Source organism: Xenopus tropicalis, chromosome 8 (assembly GCF_000004195.4).
Source record: "Xenopus tropicalis strain Nigerian chromosome 8, UCB_Xtro_10.0, whole genome shotgun sequence".
Lineage (NCBI taxonomy): Eukaryota > Metazoa > Chordata > Amphibia > Anura > Pipidae > Xenopus > Xenopus tropicalis.
Window position 1 is genome coordinate 97,298,486 of NC_030684.2, and position 19,246 is coordinate 97,317,731.

General features: G+C 38.7%; 1 protein-coding gene across 3 annotated transcripts in view; it reads left to right on the top strand.

The window, feature by feature from the left end:
* Positions 1-19,246, top strand: part of ppp2r5c (protein phosphatase 2 regulatory subunit B', gamma) — a 52,019-nt gene that overhangs the window by 18,375 nt on the left and 14,398 nt on the right. For all 3 annotated transcript variants that reach the window (XM_012968159.3, NM_203917.1, XM_012968157.3), the window contains 6 exon segments: positions 13,017-13,216; positions 14,388-14,498; positions 16,715-16,807; positions 16,894-17,024; positions 17,611-17,670; positions 17,936-18,044. In XM_012968159.3, coding sequence (XP_012823613.1) covers positions 13,017-13,216; positions 14,388-14,498; positions 16,715-16,807; positions 16,894-17,024; positions 17,611-17,670; positions 17,936-18,044 — 704 coding nt within the window.

The following is a 19,246-nucleotide window of genomic DNA, read 5'->3' on the forward strand; positions in this document are numbered from 1 at the left end:
TGAACCTATATGGCTAATTTACTAATGCCTCAGACACAAGTGCTAAAGCTCTAAGTAGTGCAGAACTGCAATACCCTAGGCTGATGCCATACAAAGCTGATTTTCGGCCTGCTGACAAACACCAAGGTGCAGGCACATGTAGCAGGTATCAAAGGAGCGAAAGAGATCAGATTTCAGAGTTCATATCTACCAAGTATGCCTGCATCCAGGCAGACACAATACTTCCAGGTGCATACAAGGTAGGAGGCTGATGCCAGCATAGGGGCTCTCTGTGGCATCAGCTTAAGGACCCATACATGAAGCACTTGGACTCAGGCAGTGGTTAGTGTAGGCTGCACTCTGTACCTTGTGACAGATTTATCTGACACAGGTTGTAGAATGCAGTAGTATAACACAGGGACCCCCAACATTTTTTACCCGTGAGCCACATTCAAATGTAAAAAGACTTGGGGAGCAACACAAGCGTAAAACATGTTCCTGGTGGTTCCAAATAAGGACTGTTAGTGGCTATTTGGTAGCCTCTATATGGACTGGCAGCATACAGAAGGCTCTGTTTGGCAGTACACCAGTTTTTAATGCAACCAAAACTTGCCTCTAAGCCAAGAATTCAAAAATAAGCACCTATTTTGAGGCCACTTGGAGCAACATCCAACAGTTTGGAGAGCTGCAAACCACTGGTTGGAGATCACTGGTATAACCATGAAACCCAATAGCATTGTTTTGCCGTTAAGGTTTAATAATTTAGTTTGGATTAAGTACCAGGCACTGTTTTATTGCTACGGTGTAAACAAAATGTATTATTTGCTTATATTGGAATCTATGGGAGATGGCCTTCCCAAGAATCAGAGCTTCCTAGATAAGGAGTTTCCTGATAACTGATTATTAACAAACCATCTAAAACAGGAAGGCTAGTGCCACACGGCTGGTTCTCAGTGTGTGAAAAACCACAGCTCGAGAATCAGCCCCTGCGCTGGCACCAGCCTGCTACTTTGTCTGCACCCAGAAGCATTGTCTCTGCCTGGCAAACATCTGCAAAAAAAAGAGTAAATTCACATTAAACAGCCGATATCCACTGCGTCTGCATTTACCCAGAGGGAGACGATGCTTCCAGGTGCAGGCAAGGTAGCAAGCCGGTGCCACCATGGGGCTAATTCTAAGCCTCCGTTTTTTTGAAGGCTATGAATTGGCCCCATGTAGCACTAGCCTTCATGTTTTAGGCTGATAATGCAAGTAATACTATTAATGATGGTATCAATTGTTATTAAAGGACAAAGAAAGGTAAAATTGATAGGTACCCCTCCCCTGGATTCTAGTTACTCACCTATTAGCCCATGCTGGTGCTCCCCTTCAGTCAAATTGGGCAAGTGCATGCGCAGTACAGAATTTGTCCTGTTATTCAGAATCAGCCCCGTGTGGTACTACCCGAAAGGGCCTGCCCCAGACAAATGCCACAAAGCAGAAAGCACAAAATTGTCAGAAATGTCAGTGTGCATTATAGTCTGATGTAACTTAAGTCAGGGGCCTGTTTGTTTTTTTTTTTATTGATGTAATGTCAACATATTCCACAGTGCTTTACAGAGTTAATATGCAATTCTCTTAAAATGTAAGGCCCTGTCCTGTTCACATGTGTATTTGAAGTATACAAATGAAACTCTTGCTAGTACAGGGAGAACTTTGAAACTTTTTGCTACAATACTTTGGTTGGAATTAAAAGGATGTCAGCTCTGCAAGGGAGCAATGCTAACCACTGTGCTATCTTAAAAACCACTTCGGGGCATTTTTCCTCCTCCACCAATCTTTACAATCAGCATTAAGCATTCAGGCTTTTTTGTTACTACTTGTCTATTAAGCCTACCTTTTTAAGCTACTGGCCTGTCATTCTTATGATAATTGGGCTTACAGAGACAGTTTGTAACCCAGAAGTGAGTGTTAGAAATGCGGACATGCAAGTTTTTTTTCACTACGTGCTTCCATAATAGTCAGATCCTTTGTGTGGCCTACCACTTCACTACTGAATGGTTATTGCTACTCAACTTTTTCACTTCACTGTCCCACTTAAATTGGAAATCTATTGCAGATACTTATGCCAGTTTGAACAGTGTTTTGTGTGTTTCTAAGCATTACCCACCTACTAAAAGAATCTTTAATTACAAGCAAAGCATTTCCTATTCAAATAAATATGGTGCAATAGTCAACAGAGACAAGCATTTTGATTGCCATAATACACCCTGACAGGCTTACAGCAGTCCCAAAAGCACGTGTATCATAAGCTTAGCTGTAATGTAAATATTGGCATTGCCATGATGGTACCTAGAGAGCTCTTGGGTCAGAATAGAATGGGTGATAGCTTTTAGTTGGAAAAATGCCCTGTTTATGCTCAAGGACTTTGTTAGGTTGGCCAGTTTTTTCCCTTTTATAACTTTGCTTTACATTTAGGCATTTGCACCCACAGCACCAGTGACTTCCAAATGGCAGCCTGTCATCAGTTTCTTGGATGCAAGCAGCATCATTTTGGAGTGGTTCTTCTGCTCTCTACACTAAGGGGAATATTTATTATAGTGTGCAAGCCAGTATCACTCTTGATGTTGCCTATAGCGACCAATCAACAGTTACATTTGAACAAGTTAGAAAACAAAACTAAAAATATGATTGGTTGCTATGGGCAACATCACCGGTGATGTTGGATTACACACTATAATAAATATGCTCTCAAGAGTAATGCATCTGCCCTACAGCCTTGGTGTTTGTTTTTTTTTATGGCCTGTGACGCATACGGGAAATTGCTCCTTTCTGTCTCCCATGGCGCAGCCTATGGCAGACACATGAGATCACAGATGAACATCAAAACAAAGAGTTGAGCAAAATCAATATCCTTGTCTCCCTAATAAGCTAGTCATATATAATATATATATATATATATATATATATATATAACACAGTCCACACGACAGCACCACACTCCAAAATCTGCTGCTCTGCAGTTGCCCCTGTGCACGGGATATCATATAAATATCAAAATAAAACAGCCAGCACCAAGGGTCTTTGTGTTTCAAAAAATCTCTCGTGTATTATAATTGCATGTACAACCGACGTTTCGGTCCCTTTTGGGGACTTTATGCTTTATGTGGCATATTGTGCAGCAAAACTTTAAATGATTTTGCTTTGTACTTGGGGTTTTTCTGATAACAGGTCTTTATGTAGTTTTGATCTCCATACCTAATGTCTACTAGAAAATTATTTAACCATTAAATATATCCAATAGGATTGTTTTGTCTTCAATAAGGATTGAGTATATCTTAGTTGGGATCAAGTACAAGGTACTGTTTTATTATTACAGAGAAAAAGGAAACCATTTAAGAAAAAACATTTATTTTTTTATTAATAGTCTATGGGAGATGACCTTCCCATAATTTAGAACTTTTTGGAAAATGGATTCCGTACCTGTACTTACTTTTAATGTTTTTGGAAAAAGCTTACTCCAAAAACCATTTCATGCTGGGCTTAATGAAAGGTTGCTTCTCCATTTCTAGTAGTGGCCATACCCACACCGATGATATCATACAAAACGAGGTTTCTTATGATATTCAGTGCAAGTATGGTGGGTTGACGAGATGACCAATATTGCCAAGAGCCTTGGAAATTAGTTGTCTTGTCGATTGGGCAGGACTGAAAATTTTAATCGGCATGTTTGAAAGTGCCTGAAAATCGGCTGTATGTTATTGTTAAAAAAAAGTTTTCACCCAAGAATCACATCCTTAAATATCCCTTCCATTCTATTTAATGAAAATGTCTAAATAAAAATGTTTCAGTAATGTCTTTATAACTATCTTCAGGTTTATGTTTAGCTTAACAAGACGTATATGCAGCATGGGAACTTTTTAAAGGGCTAACATAACAACCCAACCAGTGTGGTAGATAGATGGGTTTCTTCCTGCAATTCAGCAATTGCAGATGATTCTTCTCTGCCCTTACCAGTACTTTTAGGGTGGACAGATTTCAGATAAGATGTTGAAGGCAAAAATATTAAATGAAGCAGCTGACAAATAGTGGATGTAGAGATTTTTATAAAATTACCTAGTGTATTATTGCATGGATTTGATTACATTTATATTTTTGGCACTAACAGAATAGCAAGACTATATGTTGAATAATAATACATACAAGAAAGCATACAAGACACTAATACATTTGTATTAGTGGTATATCTTTAATAGTGGCTTATTAGAATGTCATGTAAAACTCTAACCAGGTGGTACCAAGTACTAGTGAGATCAGCACAATTATACTTTCCACCCAAGCTGTTACAATACAAAATTATCTTTGCCCCATATTTGTTGGCAGTGACTGATTGCTAAAGTAAAGGACATATAAAATTAAGTCATCTTAATAAAATACCTTAGAAGTTCTTTTAAATTATGTTGAAGGTGAGCCCATTGCCACCTTATTGCGCCCCAAACCTAAAATATCATATTCAAGGTACACAATGTAAAAATAAGACCTGGATCTCTATAAGTTCTATAAACAGTGTAGTTTAAGGGCCGTGACAGATGGGGAGATTAGTCGCAGGCGACTAATCCCCCGAAATGGCATCCCACCGGCTAGAATGTGGGATGGCATACGCAGCGCTGAAATTACGAAGTATTGCCATTCCACTGGCGATTTACATTCTAGCCGGTGGGATGGCATTTCGGGGAGATTAGTCGCCCGCGACAAAGTAGATTTCTCCCCGTCTGTCACGACCCTAAGTGGTCCTTTAATTGTTTTGTAAACAAGAGGAGCTGACAACATGCAGTGTATTACTGCTCACAATGGCAGGAAGTGTATATGAAAGGGCATGATTTGTTTCTGTTGATATAATAAGTATGTTATAAATGTTTTGCATATATAACAATGGTTCAGCTATACAACAAACAATTGACTCTGGGTATAAATTGCCAGCTGCCCACACTACCAAAGTGCCATGGATAAATAAGCTGGGTATATGCAAATATCTTTAGTAACTGTAGATTTCTCAGTTTGAGTGATTGGTAGAAGAGCAATCTGAGAATTCATTTGTGTCTGAAAGGGGGGCTTGCCTAATACAATTTGCATGGGAATTATAGATATGGGTTCTGCTATCTAGAAAGCTTTTGATAAAGACTCTCCTTGATTGATGTGGCGACCAGTCAAACGTTGATTGCCACAGTCCTGCTCCCTGATGTTAGGGCTGTGACAGACGGGGAGATTAGTCGCCGCGCAACAAATCTTCCCGGAATGCCATACCACCGGCTAGAATGTAAATTGCGGCCAATCGTGGGATGGCATACGCAGCGCGGTGATTTGCCAAAATCGACTAAGTTGCCTTGAGAGGAAACTTCAGCGATTTCGGCACCACATATGCTAGAATGTAAATTGTTGGTGGGATGGCATTTTGGGGAGATTAGTCGCCCGCTACAAGGGAGATCCTGCCTGTCACAGCCCTTACACATTATCCCTCGTCACATTGCTACCAGCCCCCCTGCCTGGAGTTCCAGCAGCCCAAAGGAGGCAACCCTACAAGGGTCTTTTCGGCATTTTGATGCTGTCGTCATCTGTATCTCTGTAGGCCCCAGGCTGAATCTCAGGCAGATATCTGCTCATTTGAAGGGTTTATGACCAGCTTTAGAATCCGTTTTTTTTTGTTGTTTTTTTTTAAATATGAATTCAAGGATTATTTTTGATTACTATAGGTCTCTATGCATTTATAGGATGAAAACCACTTGTACAAAACAGGAAAACCTCTTGCAAATAAAGCCGAACTTTAGCTGCCATAAAATGGTTTATTTACAAGGGGAATAAACAGGTACAGCTTAAAAATGTGATTTTAAAAAATGTTCAATTTTAATATTACTTTCAGAATAAAGGCGTTTCTGCTCTGAGATAAATGCACACTTGGGGGCACGGTCATTATAGTACGATTGAATCCGAATACAAAAAAAATCTTATTTTTTTTTTACGTTTTCGTACTGTGCGTAGCTTTTGCGACTTTTTTGTATCTTGCGGCAAAATCGTATTTGTTGCGCCGAGTATGAAAGTTTGGGATTCATTAAAGCTTCATTATCTTGACTTTCCTTGAGCCAGGTTGGAGCTGCAGAGTGCCATTGAGTCCTATGGGGGGCTTCAAAAAACATGCACAGAAGGATCAAAGTCAGAAAGGTTTTCCCGCCGTTATGATCGTTCGGATATGAAAATTTCATGACTTTTGGATCGCCAATAAGATATTATATTGACTATTACGTTTTTTTGTAAGCATTTTCGTGACCTTTTCGATCATCAGAAATTATTGTATCTAATCCGAATTTTACCGATATTGGGATACAAACTTGTACTTTGAATCTGCCCCTTAGAAGCTGATTTACCAAATTCTTCACTGATATCTAATTAAAGCATTTCTTACTTTAATTAGATTTCTTTTTTCTATGTAATAATAAAACATAACCTCGTATTTGATGCTGAATTTTCTTTGTCCAGTTTTCCAAATGACAAAAATTAAAGACAGTTTTGCCCCAGACAGCCCTACTGAAAACTGGCTGTCTGGGTCAAAACCAGACAGGTGGCAACCCTAGGTCCTTGCCCGATGGGCTACTCAAACCTGCCAGATCATTTTTTTTTTTTTAATCTTTTGAGAAAAGTAAAGCTATTTTTAAAGGACATGTAAACCCTACGTTTTCCTAACATGTTTGAAAGTTGAGCACATCTCCCCCACCTAAACTGCAACATTTGTACTGCAAATATCTTTTTGCCAGCTGAAGCCTTACTATTAACCTTTTAACACCCAGAGTAGCAGGTATTTAAATATCTCAAAGAGGCTGTTTATTTTTTTTTGTGGGGGGCAGGTTATGTATTTTAAAGGAGAACTAAACCTTATAAATGAATATCGCTTGACATGCCATATGTTATATACTAAACTGACTGCACTAGCTGAAAGATTCAGCATCTCTATAGTAGTAATGATATAGGCCTTTACAGTTTTCAGAGGAGCTCATTATCTTGGATTCTGTTAGAACTGTCCAGGACAGTGCACATGCTCAGTGGGCTCTGGGCAGCAAATTATCAAGCAGAAAATGAGTCTGGCCTGTCGTATAAACGGATTCTACAGGTCTGATGATGTAACGTAAATCTGAACGTATTACTAATCGGCCTTATACTGTTACCCTCAGTGAAGTAAATTACTAACCGCACTGCCATCTTACTGCTCACCCAAACATCCCTGGAAAGAGCTTGCGCAGTAGAGCAAAACTGCTAGGGGTGTCTGGCAAAGGTAAGTAGAATGGCAGTGCAGTGTTCTTTTTTTTTTTCCCCCATACTTAAAGGAGAAGGAAAGGCTAAGTCACTTGGGGGTGCCAAAATGTTAGGCACCCCCAAGTGACTTTAATCGCTTACCTTTTACCCAGGGCTGGTACCCCTGTTAGGAGAAAACCACACCAGCCCGGGGTACCTGCAGCGAGCGCTCCCTTCTTCCTTCTGTCGGCAAAATCCCTGGGCCGGCGCATGCACAGTAGAGTAAAAAGCCAACTTTGTTGTTTAAGTTTGGCTTTTTATTTTACTGCGCAAGCACGCAAAGCAGGAAGAGGAGACGCTTTAGGCTACCCCAGGCACCTAACAGCTAAAAGGTAAGTGATCAAAATCACTTGGGGGTGCCAAGTGACTAAGCCTTTCCTTCTCCTTTAAAAGTAAAAGGTTCAAGTTAGCTAAAACTGAGTTTTTCTGCCCTACCTACTAGCAAGTTTATGATATAGTGATCACCGTTTTACTCTGAAGCGTTCTTTTTGGCCGAAGTGATGACTTAATGCAGTTTCATAACAGAATGCAGGCCTTCTGCACGGAATCTTTAATAAAAGTTATATGCCAATTTCAAAATGTCACTATTCAATGTTGCTGTAATTTAACTAGACAGACCCATTACAAAGTTGCCTTCCATATCTGTGCCTAAAGTTAAGCATTCTACCCCTCCACCCCAAGGCAATTACAGTGACCACCTCATCATTTCACTTTCCACCCCAGATAGTGACACATAGTTATATGGCTTCTAGCACATTTTAGGGCAATGTTTGTGCTGGTTTGTTGGGCTTTGGTGTAAGTGCCTGGGATTTTCATCATCATCCACTTTTGTGTAAATCTGGAGCTACCATTTCACTGGCCCCAACCTTTGCCACTATTATGCTACCACATTGATGGTTTTGCTGATCTCTCTCTATCAGTGCTTTTTACCTTGCTGCCCTCATAACATATCTTAAATTAGCTCTTCCCAAAATCCCTATACCTAGACAAATCTGTAAGAATTTATAGTAGTTCCCCAGTAAAACAAAATTGCTGTGATTGTCCCCTACATTTTTTCTTACTGTTACTATACTTTCCAGATAGCAGCCTGGTATGCTGCTGGTTTGTCACACTAAAAATGTATTGGTATGAGCACCAAGGTCCACTGTATTTGCTAGTACAACTTATAGCAGTGTATTTTGCATTTGCTTCTTGAAATGCAAGTAGGGTAATATTTTGTTTTTTTCAGGTTCAGACATGAATAGTAGCAAATCATGCTGTATATGATGAGCATTTTACTACATACCTTCAGTGATTGATGACTTGCTGCCTTTCTTATGGCATTCATTTACAGCTGGCAGCAGTGAGAAGTTGTTGATTCTGACCCTCTACATGTAAATGCTTGTTTAATACCTTTCCAGTTGTTCATCCAAACTGTATGCTTCTTCTGTATGTGTGGGTGCATTATAATGTTAAACTTGATTTTAGCAACCACATTTTAGGACCTGAAAAGATAAATATCTTTAAAATAGGTACACTACCCTCCTTTCTGTATATCTTTCTCTATACTAGAGATGCACAAAATTCAACATTTTGATTGAGATTCAGTAGAACCCTAGCACTTTTAGCAGAACTAGGATTTGGCTGAATCCTACATTTGTATCTGAACTAAATCTGAACTGTTAAAGTCAAGTAACTTTGCTCCTATGTGTGACTGAGCATGACAAGGATGTGATAATGGCCCCATGGAAAGCTTAAGTGCAGGCTCTCTGAACCCACTGTGCTCTTTAACTAAAAGTATAATCACTGGGGGGGTACCAAAATGTCAGGCACCCCTGGAGTGATTATAATTGTCTACTGATGGCTAATTTCAGGCCAGATGTCGGTCGGGGAGGCCCTTCGGTAGTGCCCATACACAGACAGATAAGCTGGCGTTTCAGTCTAAAGGACCAAGTATCTTTTGTACGATATCAGTGTGTATGGGCACCTTTAGTGTCTTTGACATAATCCCATGTATGTTTTTACACACATTTCTTGTGCATACCACTATTTGTGAGTGCTGGTTTAAAAATGTGTCATTTGTACTCGTGCATGGCTTAGTAGCTGCTTTAAATGTATGGCCCACATCTGTAAGTCAGCGGTAAGGTGTCACAAATGTGAAGATGAAGGATGTTTTGGGGATGGGGCGAGGCAGAGTTTATGTTCTTGCTTATTCATTCCAGCAGTGAGTGCAAGCTGCCCTTTATGGTTTATTATTAGTGCCGAATAGCTGTTTTGAGAGCTGCTGTCATTTAGCACCTTTCCACTTTAAGAACTCTTAGCCATCAATGGTTTCCTGGCAACAGTGACGAAAGCTGTAATTGAGTTTTATGCTGTTTACTTCAGTTCCTTTTCCCTTTGTGTAGTTCCATGGTAATTCTAACTGTGGTCCCGTGCTGTTTTGCCTTAAAATATAATAGAATTTTATTATTTTGGTTGCTGTAGTGCTAGAAGATAGAATTACATGCAATAGTTGATTTTGCCATGTTGTTGTGTCATTCACTAATAACTAATTCAGCAATTTTTTTGTTTTAATACTAATGTTAATAGTTTAAAATGATTTAAAGATATTAGAATTAAAAGAGTGTTAAACAACGGTAAATGCAAGTTCCATTGAATCCCCTCCAACACCTTTGTTTTTGTCAACAATATTGAATCCTAAATGACCCCTTGTTTCTCAGTTTGAACTGTAAATACCGATGTCACTGCTGAAGTTAGACAATACAGCAGCTGGCTTTACTAATGCAAACATATCAGTGAAATGCTTTTTTCTCATTGTAGTTGCCCAGAGCTTTCCACTTTTTGGCAATTTTAGGGCTGTGACACACAGGGAGATTAGTTGCCGCCGCATATGCCATCCCACCGGCGATTTACATTTTCGCCGGTGGGATGGCATTTCGGGGAGATTAGTCGCCCGTGAACAGGGAGATTTGTCGCGGGCGACTAATCTCCCCGTGTGCCAGAGCCCTAATAGATATCTGTCTGTTTCTTGGCCAGATATTTGTTGGGCTGACTTTCCTAAGGGCCCCATACATTGGCAGATAAACTGCCAGCTTGAGCTGGAGGGGCCAAATCAGCAGCTTTAATAGGTACGTGCATAGGCAGCTTAAGATTCAGTTTTAGGTTTTGCCCTGTTTAGTGCAACAAATAGCAATAAAGATAGATGCTTTTTACCTTTTTGCACCTGCCCTAGTCAATCAACTAATGTTGAAAAAGGAGGTAATATATATTGCCTTCTGTCAGTCCTTAAACTTTTATCAGGTGCTAAAAATGCAAACAAAATTCATACCATGCTAAACAACTTAGTGCTCCATGGTCCTTACGCTTCTCCCTCCTAATGCAGTTTGACCAATGAAGTGACCAATGGCATGAAATGTGTGGGGGGGAGGAGCTTAGGGACCATTGGGGCACTAAGATATCTTTGTTTAGCATTGTATGTTTGGGCCTTTTATGCACCAAATATGAGTTTGTGTGATAACTTTCAATTTTTTTATTTTGATAATGTTTGCATAGGGAGATACTGACACCAGAAATGAGGTGTTTTTTTTACATTACCTCTCAGATCCTCTAAGGGGGCTGCCATATTTGTTCGGCAGTAGTCTGCAGTAGAAGCATTAGAATCTGACAGATTGAGAAGGGGACAGTCAGGTTGGTAAAACGGTCAAGTTTAGGAACTTCAAGTAACAACTACAAAAGCAGGCCAAAGTTTGAGCTGTCAGATTTTATTAAGCTTTCAATTTTCAGCAGGTGAAAACTCCTAATGCTATTAAGTCCAGAGGGTGTAATTAGGACCAGGGACCTTGCAGAAAAAGTCTTTATCACTGGAGAAATAGAAGGGAGTTCAAACCTATGCACATCTGCCGTAATTACACTTTTGTTTGTTCTATGTTGTAACGTTGTGAAATAAAATGTAACTCTGCATTAACATTTGCAAATATATTGTTTTTTGACATGCTTATTCCTGCAGTAGTTGTTTACTTCTTAACAATTAACTAAATATGTAATTTGGCAAGGGTGCCTGAACCTTGGCATTAAGCTGAAAACAATAAATTATGTCATAGTGTTGGAAAAACACTATTTACAGCTTTTGTATGAGCCTGCTGTCAGTATAAATGTGTAGAAAAGCAGAAACCTCAGTGTAATTTAGAAGACATTACTGGCTGCCTCAAATGAATGCATGTCATGTACGACCTAGTTTTATGTCCAGTGGTGCGTGCACCCCTGGTGGCACCTTTGGCAGAAGAAAGAGTACTTTATTCAGTTAGTAAACAAACCTGTTTTGTGTATTTGTACACCCATAATTGTCAAATGTGTCATGTCGCATATGTGTCATACCACAAGATCACACACTTTTCATGTACCTACACAGACTTACTACCATGAGTGCAGAAAAGCTAGTCGTCAAGATTTTTAAGTTATCGTAGGGCCAAGCTTATCCTGAAAGGATTGTTTAAAAGTAGGATTTGTCCATCAACAAAAGCGACCATTTCAAGCGATATCATCTAGTTGAAGCTGGAAAAACTACCTGCTTGGTCCTGCAAACAATTGGACAAATTTTCAAACCTTGTGAATTGTGCAATCGTTCAGGGCCCACTAACTTTATAGAAATTGGACGGATATGTTGGATTCCACTGAAATTGGTCTTTAGGGAAAGAAAAATCTTAGTGGATGTCCACCTTAAGTCGCTTAGCCTGAAACTTGGCTTATGTGTTTGGTAGTAAGTGTAGTTCTGTTACTTCAATGGTACACAAAGAAATTTCAGGAGCTATGAAATTTTTGAGGTGATTCAATAGCAGTTAATGGAGGTCCTCTAGCCTGACTTGGAGATGTCTTGGATCCCCCAGTCAATAAAGGAGATCTAACATCTGTTCACATATTATTTGTCAGAGCAACTACTCTGTACATGGGCAGTTCCACCAGAAAAGGAAGGGCATTGGATTGACCTGCATGGCACTTTTGCTTGGATCAGTAGAGGGAGATACTGACACCAGAAATTAAATGTGTTTTTTGTTTAAACATGTATTGTCTTTGCACGCTATTTATAATGTTGCTATAAAAGTGTTTGCCCAAAGCTTTTACATTACCTATCTGATCCCCTATGTTCCTCTATGAGGGGGATTCTATATTTGTACAGCAATAGTCCATTAGCATTAAAAACACGTTGAGAAGGGAGGACGGTCAGGTTGGCAAAAAAGTTGAGGGTTGTGGGGAATTTTTCAATAAAATAAATAAGTTGGTAGCACGTTTTTTTTTTTTTTTTTTTTTTTTCCTTTTGTACTTTGAGGAGTATAATGCACTGGTACATTATTTTTTTGTGTAACTATCACCTTAGTAGCAGTTTAGTACTGTTAGCCATAGAACAAAAGCAACAACAACAAAAAAAAATCTAAAACAAAAAAATGTATAATATGTATTGGATCATTGTTACATTTTGTAAATATGTTTGCAGTTCTTGAACTTTTATTTTAATTTTTAATAAGTAATACAAAGTAAAATTGTGGCCTCAAAGAGCAAGTCTTATAATAAATGCCTATAACAAATAAACAGTGGTCTACACCTTTCCAGTAATAAGCACATCCTGTTACAATGTCGGCAACTTAAAATGCAATATTCGACAGGTATCCTTTAAAAAACCAGTGTACGTAGTGGGATAAAATGTGAATTTGTAACAAACTTTCACTTATTCTTGTTCCTTTTAGATGTACCCCCAGCAGAACAAGAAAAGCTGTTTGTTCAGAAATTGCGCCAGTGCTGCGTTCTTTTTGACTTTGTTTCGGATCCTCTAAGTGACCTGAAATGGAAGGAAGTAAAACGAGCTGCACTAAGTGAGATGGTGGAATACATCACACACAATCGCAATGTGATCACAGAACCTATTTATCCTGAGGTAGTTCACATGGTAAGTTGTACAGTTGTATCTTATATACAGTAATTACTTTTAGCTGGGTTAACTACTGTGCCAAAAAATGTCTGCCAGAGGTTTGTGTTGTCTGCTTTAAGTTTGTGTTTTTTATTTTGTTCTGTGGCTGCCTTTTTAATTAGAGAAGGGTTGAATTCCCATATACCTCAACTAAAGTGCTGTTTCATGCTAAAAATATAAAAACCACAATAGTCCTTTTAACAGGTTCATACCAAATATTAAAATACTCAGTTTTAGATGGATGCTAAATTTTGGATGCTTTTACGCTATTCACAAAGGTACATCTATATATGTAACTTGGTGTCTTTCAGCAAGCACTAATGCACCTGTTTAGTTTGCTCTAAATTTCATACTAGTGCAACATATGGCACCTAGTGAGTCCTGCCTGGAATTAACTGCAGCCTTGAGCTAGAGCAAGATTCTTGTCTGCATACGCATCATGCAATGGATATGGTGTACACTGCTATTCGGATATTCAAAGGGCACCAGCTTCAATTTTATGATGGCTCTTCACCATATGCCATTCAATGTTTTTTCATTTTCCGGTTTTATATGTCTACCCACCACAGGTGGTTTCATTGTATAACTTGCAGCTAACTAAGGACTTTTACACGGCTTTCCCCAGTGGTGGATGTTCCATGCATTCCGCCACAGGGGAAGTAACAGTCTGTTCTTTCTGATCACTCTACTCACTGAGGTGGAGGCAAGCACTGAACACAGGTGGAACACAACATAAAAATATTTGCCCAACTGCCCAAGGATTTGTTAAGCAGTCAGGTTGTTTCATGTCCCCTTAGGGATAAACAGGCAGCAACCTAACTGCCATCCATAATGTTCTTTATTGCTTTGACTGTGCTCTAGAAGATTGGTTATTGTAGTCCTGCAGATACAGAAATTTTGGGGGAAATTCTGGGAAAAAATACCAGCCTCAGGATATCTTCGGGGATGTTAAAACATTGAAATGTGTCATTATCCCTTTTGCTTGCTTCTAAAGTATTGGAACACACATGTGCTTGACTTAATATTCGCTTTATGTATAATTTACTTTATATTAACACTAGTTAATACTTTTTACAACTACAATTAGTAACACTTTACAACATTGTGAGTTAAATGCTAACAATTTTGTTTGTTTTTGTTTTTGTTTTAGTTTGCTGTGAATATGTTTCGAACATTACCACCATCCTCCAATCCAACAGGGGCAGAATTTGACCCAGAAGAAGATGAACCAACGTTAGAAGCAGCATGGCCTCATTTACAGGTACAGTATGATTATCAGTAATGCCTCATTTGCTTGGCATACAAATGTTTTTTGGATTGAAAATGCCTCTACAGAATGTTAGAAGTGAAGAGGAGCCTCCTGACTTGCGTTATGCCACTTTTCAGCTGAAATGCACTGAGATTTGCTGGGTGAAGACTGTTCTTATGCAAAATAATACTTCTGCAAAAATATTCTTCTCTCAGTTGCTGTATAGATATTATTCTCTAAATGTATATGTAAAAATTCTTTACTGCTTCTTTATATAGCTTTTTGTTATCTGCTATACAAAGTGGGCCCTGTATACACACAATCGCCCACCCATGTCAGCTGATTTCAGGAATGCACACAGCTGTCTGCTGATAACAGAATTGCATGGGAGGTTGACCAGTCAGTACATGATATGTCAGTTATACTCTCCAGACAATTACTCTTTACTCTCAAAAAATTCTTAGTGTGCTTACTGTGTGACAGTGGCTTATGGACAGGCTGACATTGTGAATGCACTTTTCAGCTTTTCAAATGTATCTTACCTGATTTTTTGGATTGTAGTTTTAAGCTGACTCTTCTGTTGCTGACCAGTATTATTTTTATAACTATTTGTATACACTTGCTGTACCACTGAAGGGGGCAAAAACATACTTGGCACTAGGATTCATGCTAAAGCTAATACAAATACCAATCCTTTCTTACCAGTTGTGAATAAAAAATGTTATATAAAATTAGGTAAAGAAACTAAGTGAAGCTTTCATTCATCCAAAGGTTGGGAAAGCATGAAAAAAATTTAAAAAGTAAAACTGTATACCAGGTAATAGCAGTTATAAGTCAGACTTAAAATTAATTTTCTCATACAGACCACTCTTTAGAGGAAAACTATACACCCAGAATGAATACTTAAACGACAGTTTATATTATGTTAAGTGACTTATTAAAGAATCTCACCAAACTGGAATATATATCAGTAAATATTGCCCTTTTACATCCTTTCCCTTGATCCACCATTTAGTGATGGTCTGTGTGGTCCCTCAGAGATCACATGACCGGAAATAATGAAGCTCTAATTGTAACAGGAAGTAGTGGGGAAGCAAAAGGCAGTACTCTGCCCATTAATTGGTTGATTTGGCCTAGCAAGTATGTGTGCCTTGGCTTGTTTGTGTGCACTGTGAATCCTATGATCCCAGGAGGCGGCCCTTAATTCTTAAAATGGTTTTCTATTAAGGATTACCCAATAGCACATTCTACTAAAAAAGTATATTTTTATGAAAATGGTTAATTAAGATGAAGCAGGGTTTTACATATGGGCTTGTTTATGCAATATATTTTTGAAGAGATCTACGCTGTTCGGGGGGGGGGTATAGATTTCCTTTAATAGAATTTTAAAACTTTAACCAACATCATATTCTGGCATTTAAGTGTACACTGCAATGTATATAAAATCACTTATATAGCTATGCCCCTTATTCACTCTTTAAAATATACTGAATCACCCAACCTCATAACTTATAATTTAGTGAACAGAAAACATTGGTTATCATTAAAAACAAAATCCCAGGCAGAACTTAATTGAGAGGTAGGAACAAGCAGCTCAAATAAATGGCAGAAGCACAAATACACAGGCCGCATCCCTGTTAAAAAAATAAACCAAAAAACTGCAGGCACGGGTACTCTGCCCCCCCCCCCCCCCCATGCGTTTTACACATGCACGCTTTCTCAAGGTAACAGGAAAATGAGGCTTGGGATGCATTGTGTCTTTTTAGACCATACGTCTTCACATGATTGGACAAAAATCAACTTGATACCTCAGCACCTATGACACATACCAGACTAGAAAAATAGCGTGAAAAGATAGCTTTTAATTTCTAAGTTCGGCTCTTCACTATGCTGTGCATGTGTGACAAAACTGGAAATTGAGAAAGAAGATGGTAATGATGGCTCCATAGTACCCTGAATTGGTACACTTTTCCAGAATCTCACATAAGACATTATAATCACGGGGATTGCCTCAGAACTTAAAACTTTGCAGATTTTCAATATGGGATTTTGCAGTGACGCACAGTACTTGTTCTAGAAAAATGTTTTATAACCACAAAAAGGCTTTGCTGATATGTATTTTACATATGGGCTACTTTGTGATTTTTGGAGAGACCTACTGTGTTTAGGGGTATAGTTTTATGTGATGATTTCAAAAGTGTTATTAACTGTTTGGTTTTGCTTTTCAGCTTGTGTATGAATTTTTCCTCCGGTTTTTGGAGTCTCCAGATTTCCAACCCAATGTAGCTAAGAAATACATTGATCAGAAATTTGTGCTACAGGTAAACAAGTCATATTTTGCCAGGAATAGCAAAAAGTTGCATTTGGAAATTTTTATATTCTCATGGTAATTTTTTCCCCCCCATAGCTGCTGGAGCTGTTTGACAGTGAAGATCCAAGAGAGAGAGATTTTCTGAAAACAACACTTCATAGAATCTATGGGAAATTTTTAGGCCTCAGAGCTTATATAAGGAAACAGATCAATAATATATTTTATAGGTATGTTTAGTAACTTTAATTGCAACCCTAATTCTTTTGTACCAAATTGGGCTTTGAGGCAGACATTAGCACTGTTTATATTTAAAATGGGAGACCCTCATAATATAGGTTGGTGCCAGAAATGTAGGTAAATAAACTAAAAACATTAAATATTTTTTAAACAACACACATATCATACTTACATCCCCAAAATGCCCTGAAAGATTTGTGATTAAGAGATATGAGAAGGAGAACAACAGAAGTATGTAAGGCATTGTGAATATTGGAACCTTGGCTTGAGAAGAGCTGTTTTTTTGTATATATAGTATTGCCCTGTTAAGTTACCTAAAATTATATTTTCTTTCATTATGCCAATTGTTTTTTTCATTATTTGGGTGGGCATCCTGTTTAAAATGCATGTATTTGTCACATCAGTTCTGTGCTTAAAACTATTATACCATCCCTTGACATAAATTAGCAAACTCTTGTAATGATTGTTTGGGTAAGCATTGCACTCTTGGATATAGAAGTATTGAAAGGTAAAGTATTCTTTTACTGTGGTACTTATGTTTTTCATAAATTTTTCCATGCTCATCCTTGGCTTTAGGTTTATTTATGAAACAGAACACCATAATGGCATAGCAGAGCTATTGGAAATCCTTGGAAGGTAAGGATTACATTTTCCTTTTTTTTGTATGTTTTTGTTTCCTTTCATATCTTAAAAGCTCACTAATAATATATTACAAGGTCTTCACAGCCCAGGGTGCCTCTTGGTTAGGTAACAGTGTCTTGAAAATGCATTTGAGGTGGTACATTTTAATGTGATTGTTTTTCTAAAAGTAGTGCCCCATAATGGAAAAATGTGATTGTGGTGAATCTCTGTGCACAGCCTGTTTTAGTTTATATATATATATATATATTATGTCTTTCAGTATAATCAATGGATTTGCATTACCGTTGAAAGAAGAGCACAAAATTTTTTTACTAAAGGTGTTATTACCTTTACACAAAGTGAAGTCACTCAGTGTCTACCACCCACAGGTAACGAGAAATTTACCTAAAATGCATATATTCTTTTTCTTCAGTAAATGTTGTTCCATGGTGTAAACAATTAGTAGTATTGTACCAGAATATTGCCTGAAACTGATCTATGCAATTTAAGGTATGATTGTTTAAACTTATTGTTAAGGGAAAGCAATTAAAATATGAATAAAATAGAGAAATGTGTTAACTTTTTAGAGCCTTAATCCAGGAATATATTTGCTTCCGCATGAAAATTGTTCAAAATTGATCATTGTTTCAAGTTTTGGTGATGGTACCAAGTATCCAACAAATGTTCCCTCTACGTTAGGCCCTAATACACAAGGCCCCAGTGAGTGTAACCTTCAAATGTATAGAGTTGGCGAGCAACACAAGTATACATAAATTTCCTGTGGGTGCTAAAGCTTGCCTTTAAGCCAGGAATTAAAAAATAAGCACTTGCTCTGAGGCCACTGTGAGCAACATCAAAGAGGTTGGTGGGCAACATGTTGCTCGTGAGCCACAGGTTGGGGATTTATGATGTATGTCAGTGCTGTCCAACTTCTGTTGTACCGAGGGCCGGAATTTTTCCGACCTACATGGTGGAGGGCCAATAATGGAAGCCAGTTTTGACCACTCCCCTTTTTGAAACCGCACCCACTTGAAACCACACCCGTGTTATCACATGACCATACCCATATTAATGGTTGTAGTACAGCAAAAACCTGCCATACTCTGCCTGCCCTACCCTGCCTGTGTGTGCCATACTCTGCCTTCACTACCCTGCCTGTGTGTGCCATACTCTGCCTGCCCTACCCTGTCTGTGTGTGCCATACTCTACCTTCCCTACCCTGCCTGTGTGTGCCATATTCTGCCTTCCCTACCCTGCCTGTGTGCCATGCTTTCACTGTGTGTGCCATTCTTGGCTGGTTTGTGCCATACTTGGCCTGTGTGTGCCATACTCTGCCTTCCCTACCCTGCTTGTGTGTGCCATACTCTGCTTGCCCTATGATGCCTGTGTGTATGGCACACACAGGCAGCCTACAGTGACACAATGCTGGCACTGCTCCTACAGTCTGCACAATAACTATATATTAAAAAACTTTTTAATCGAAGTACCACCTCAGTATATGTTCTTTTTGTAGTGTGCAGGGATTATTTGTGGGTTTCTACTGCTCCTGAGGTGTGAACAGGGGAACAATGGGGGTGATTACAGCCTGAGC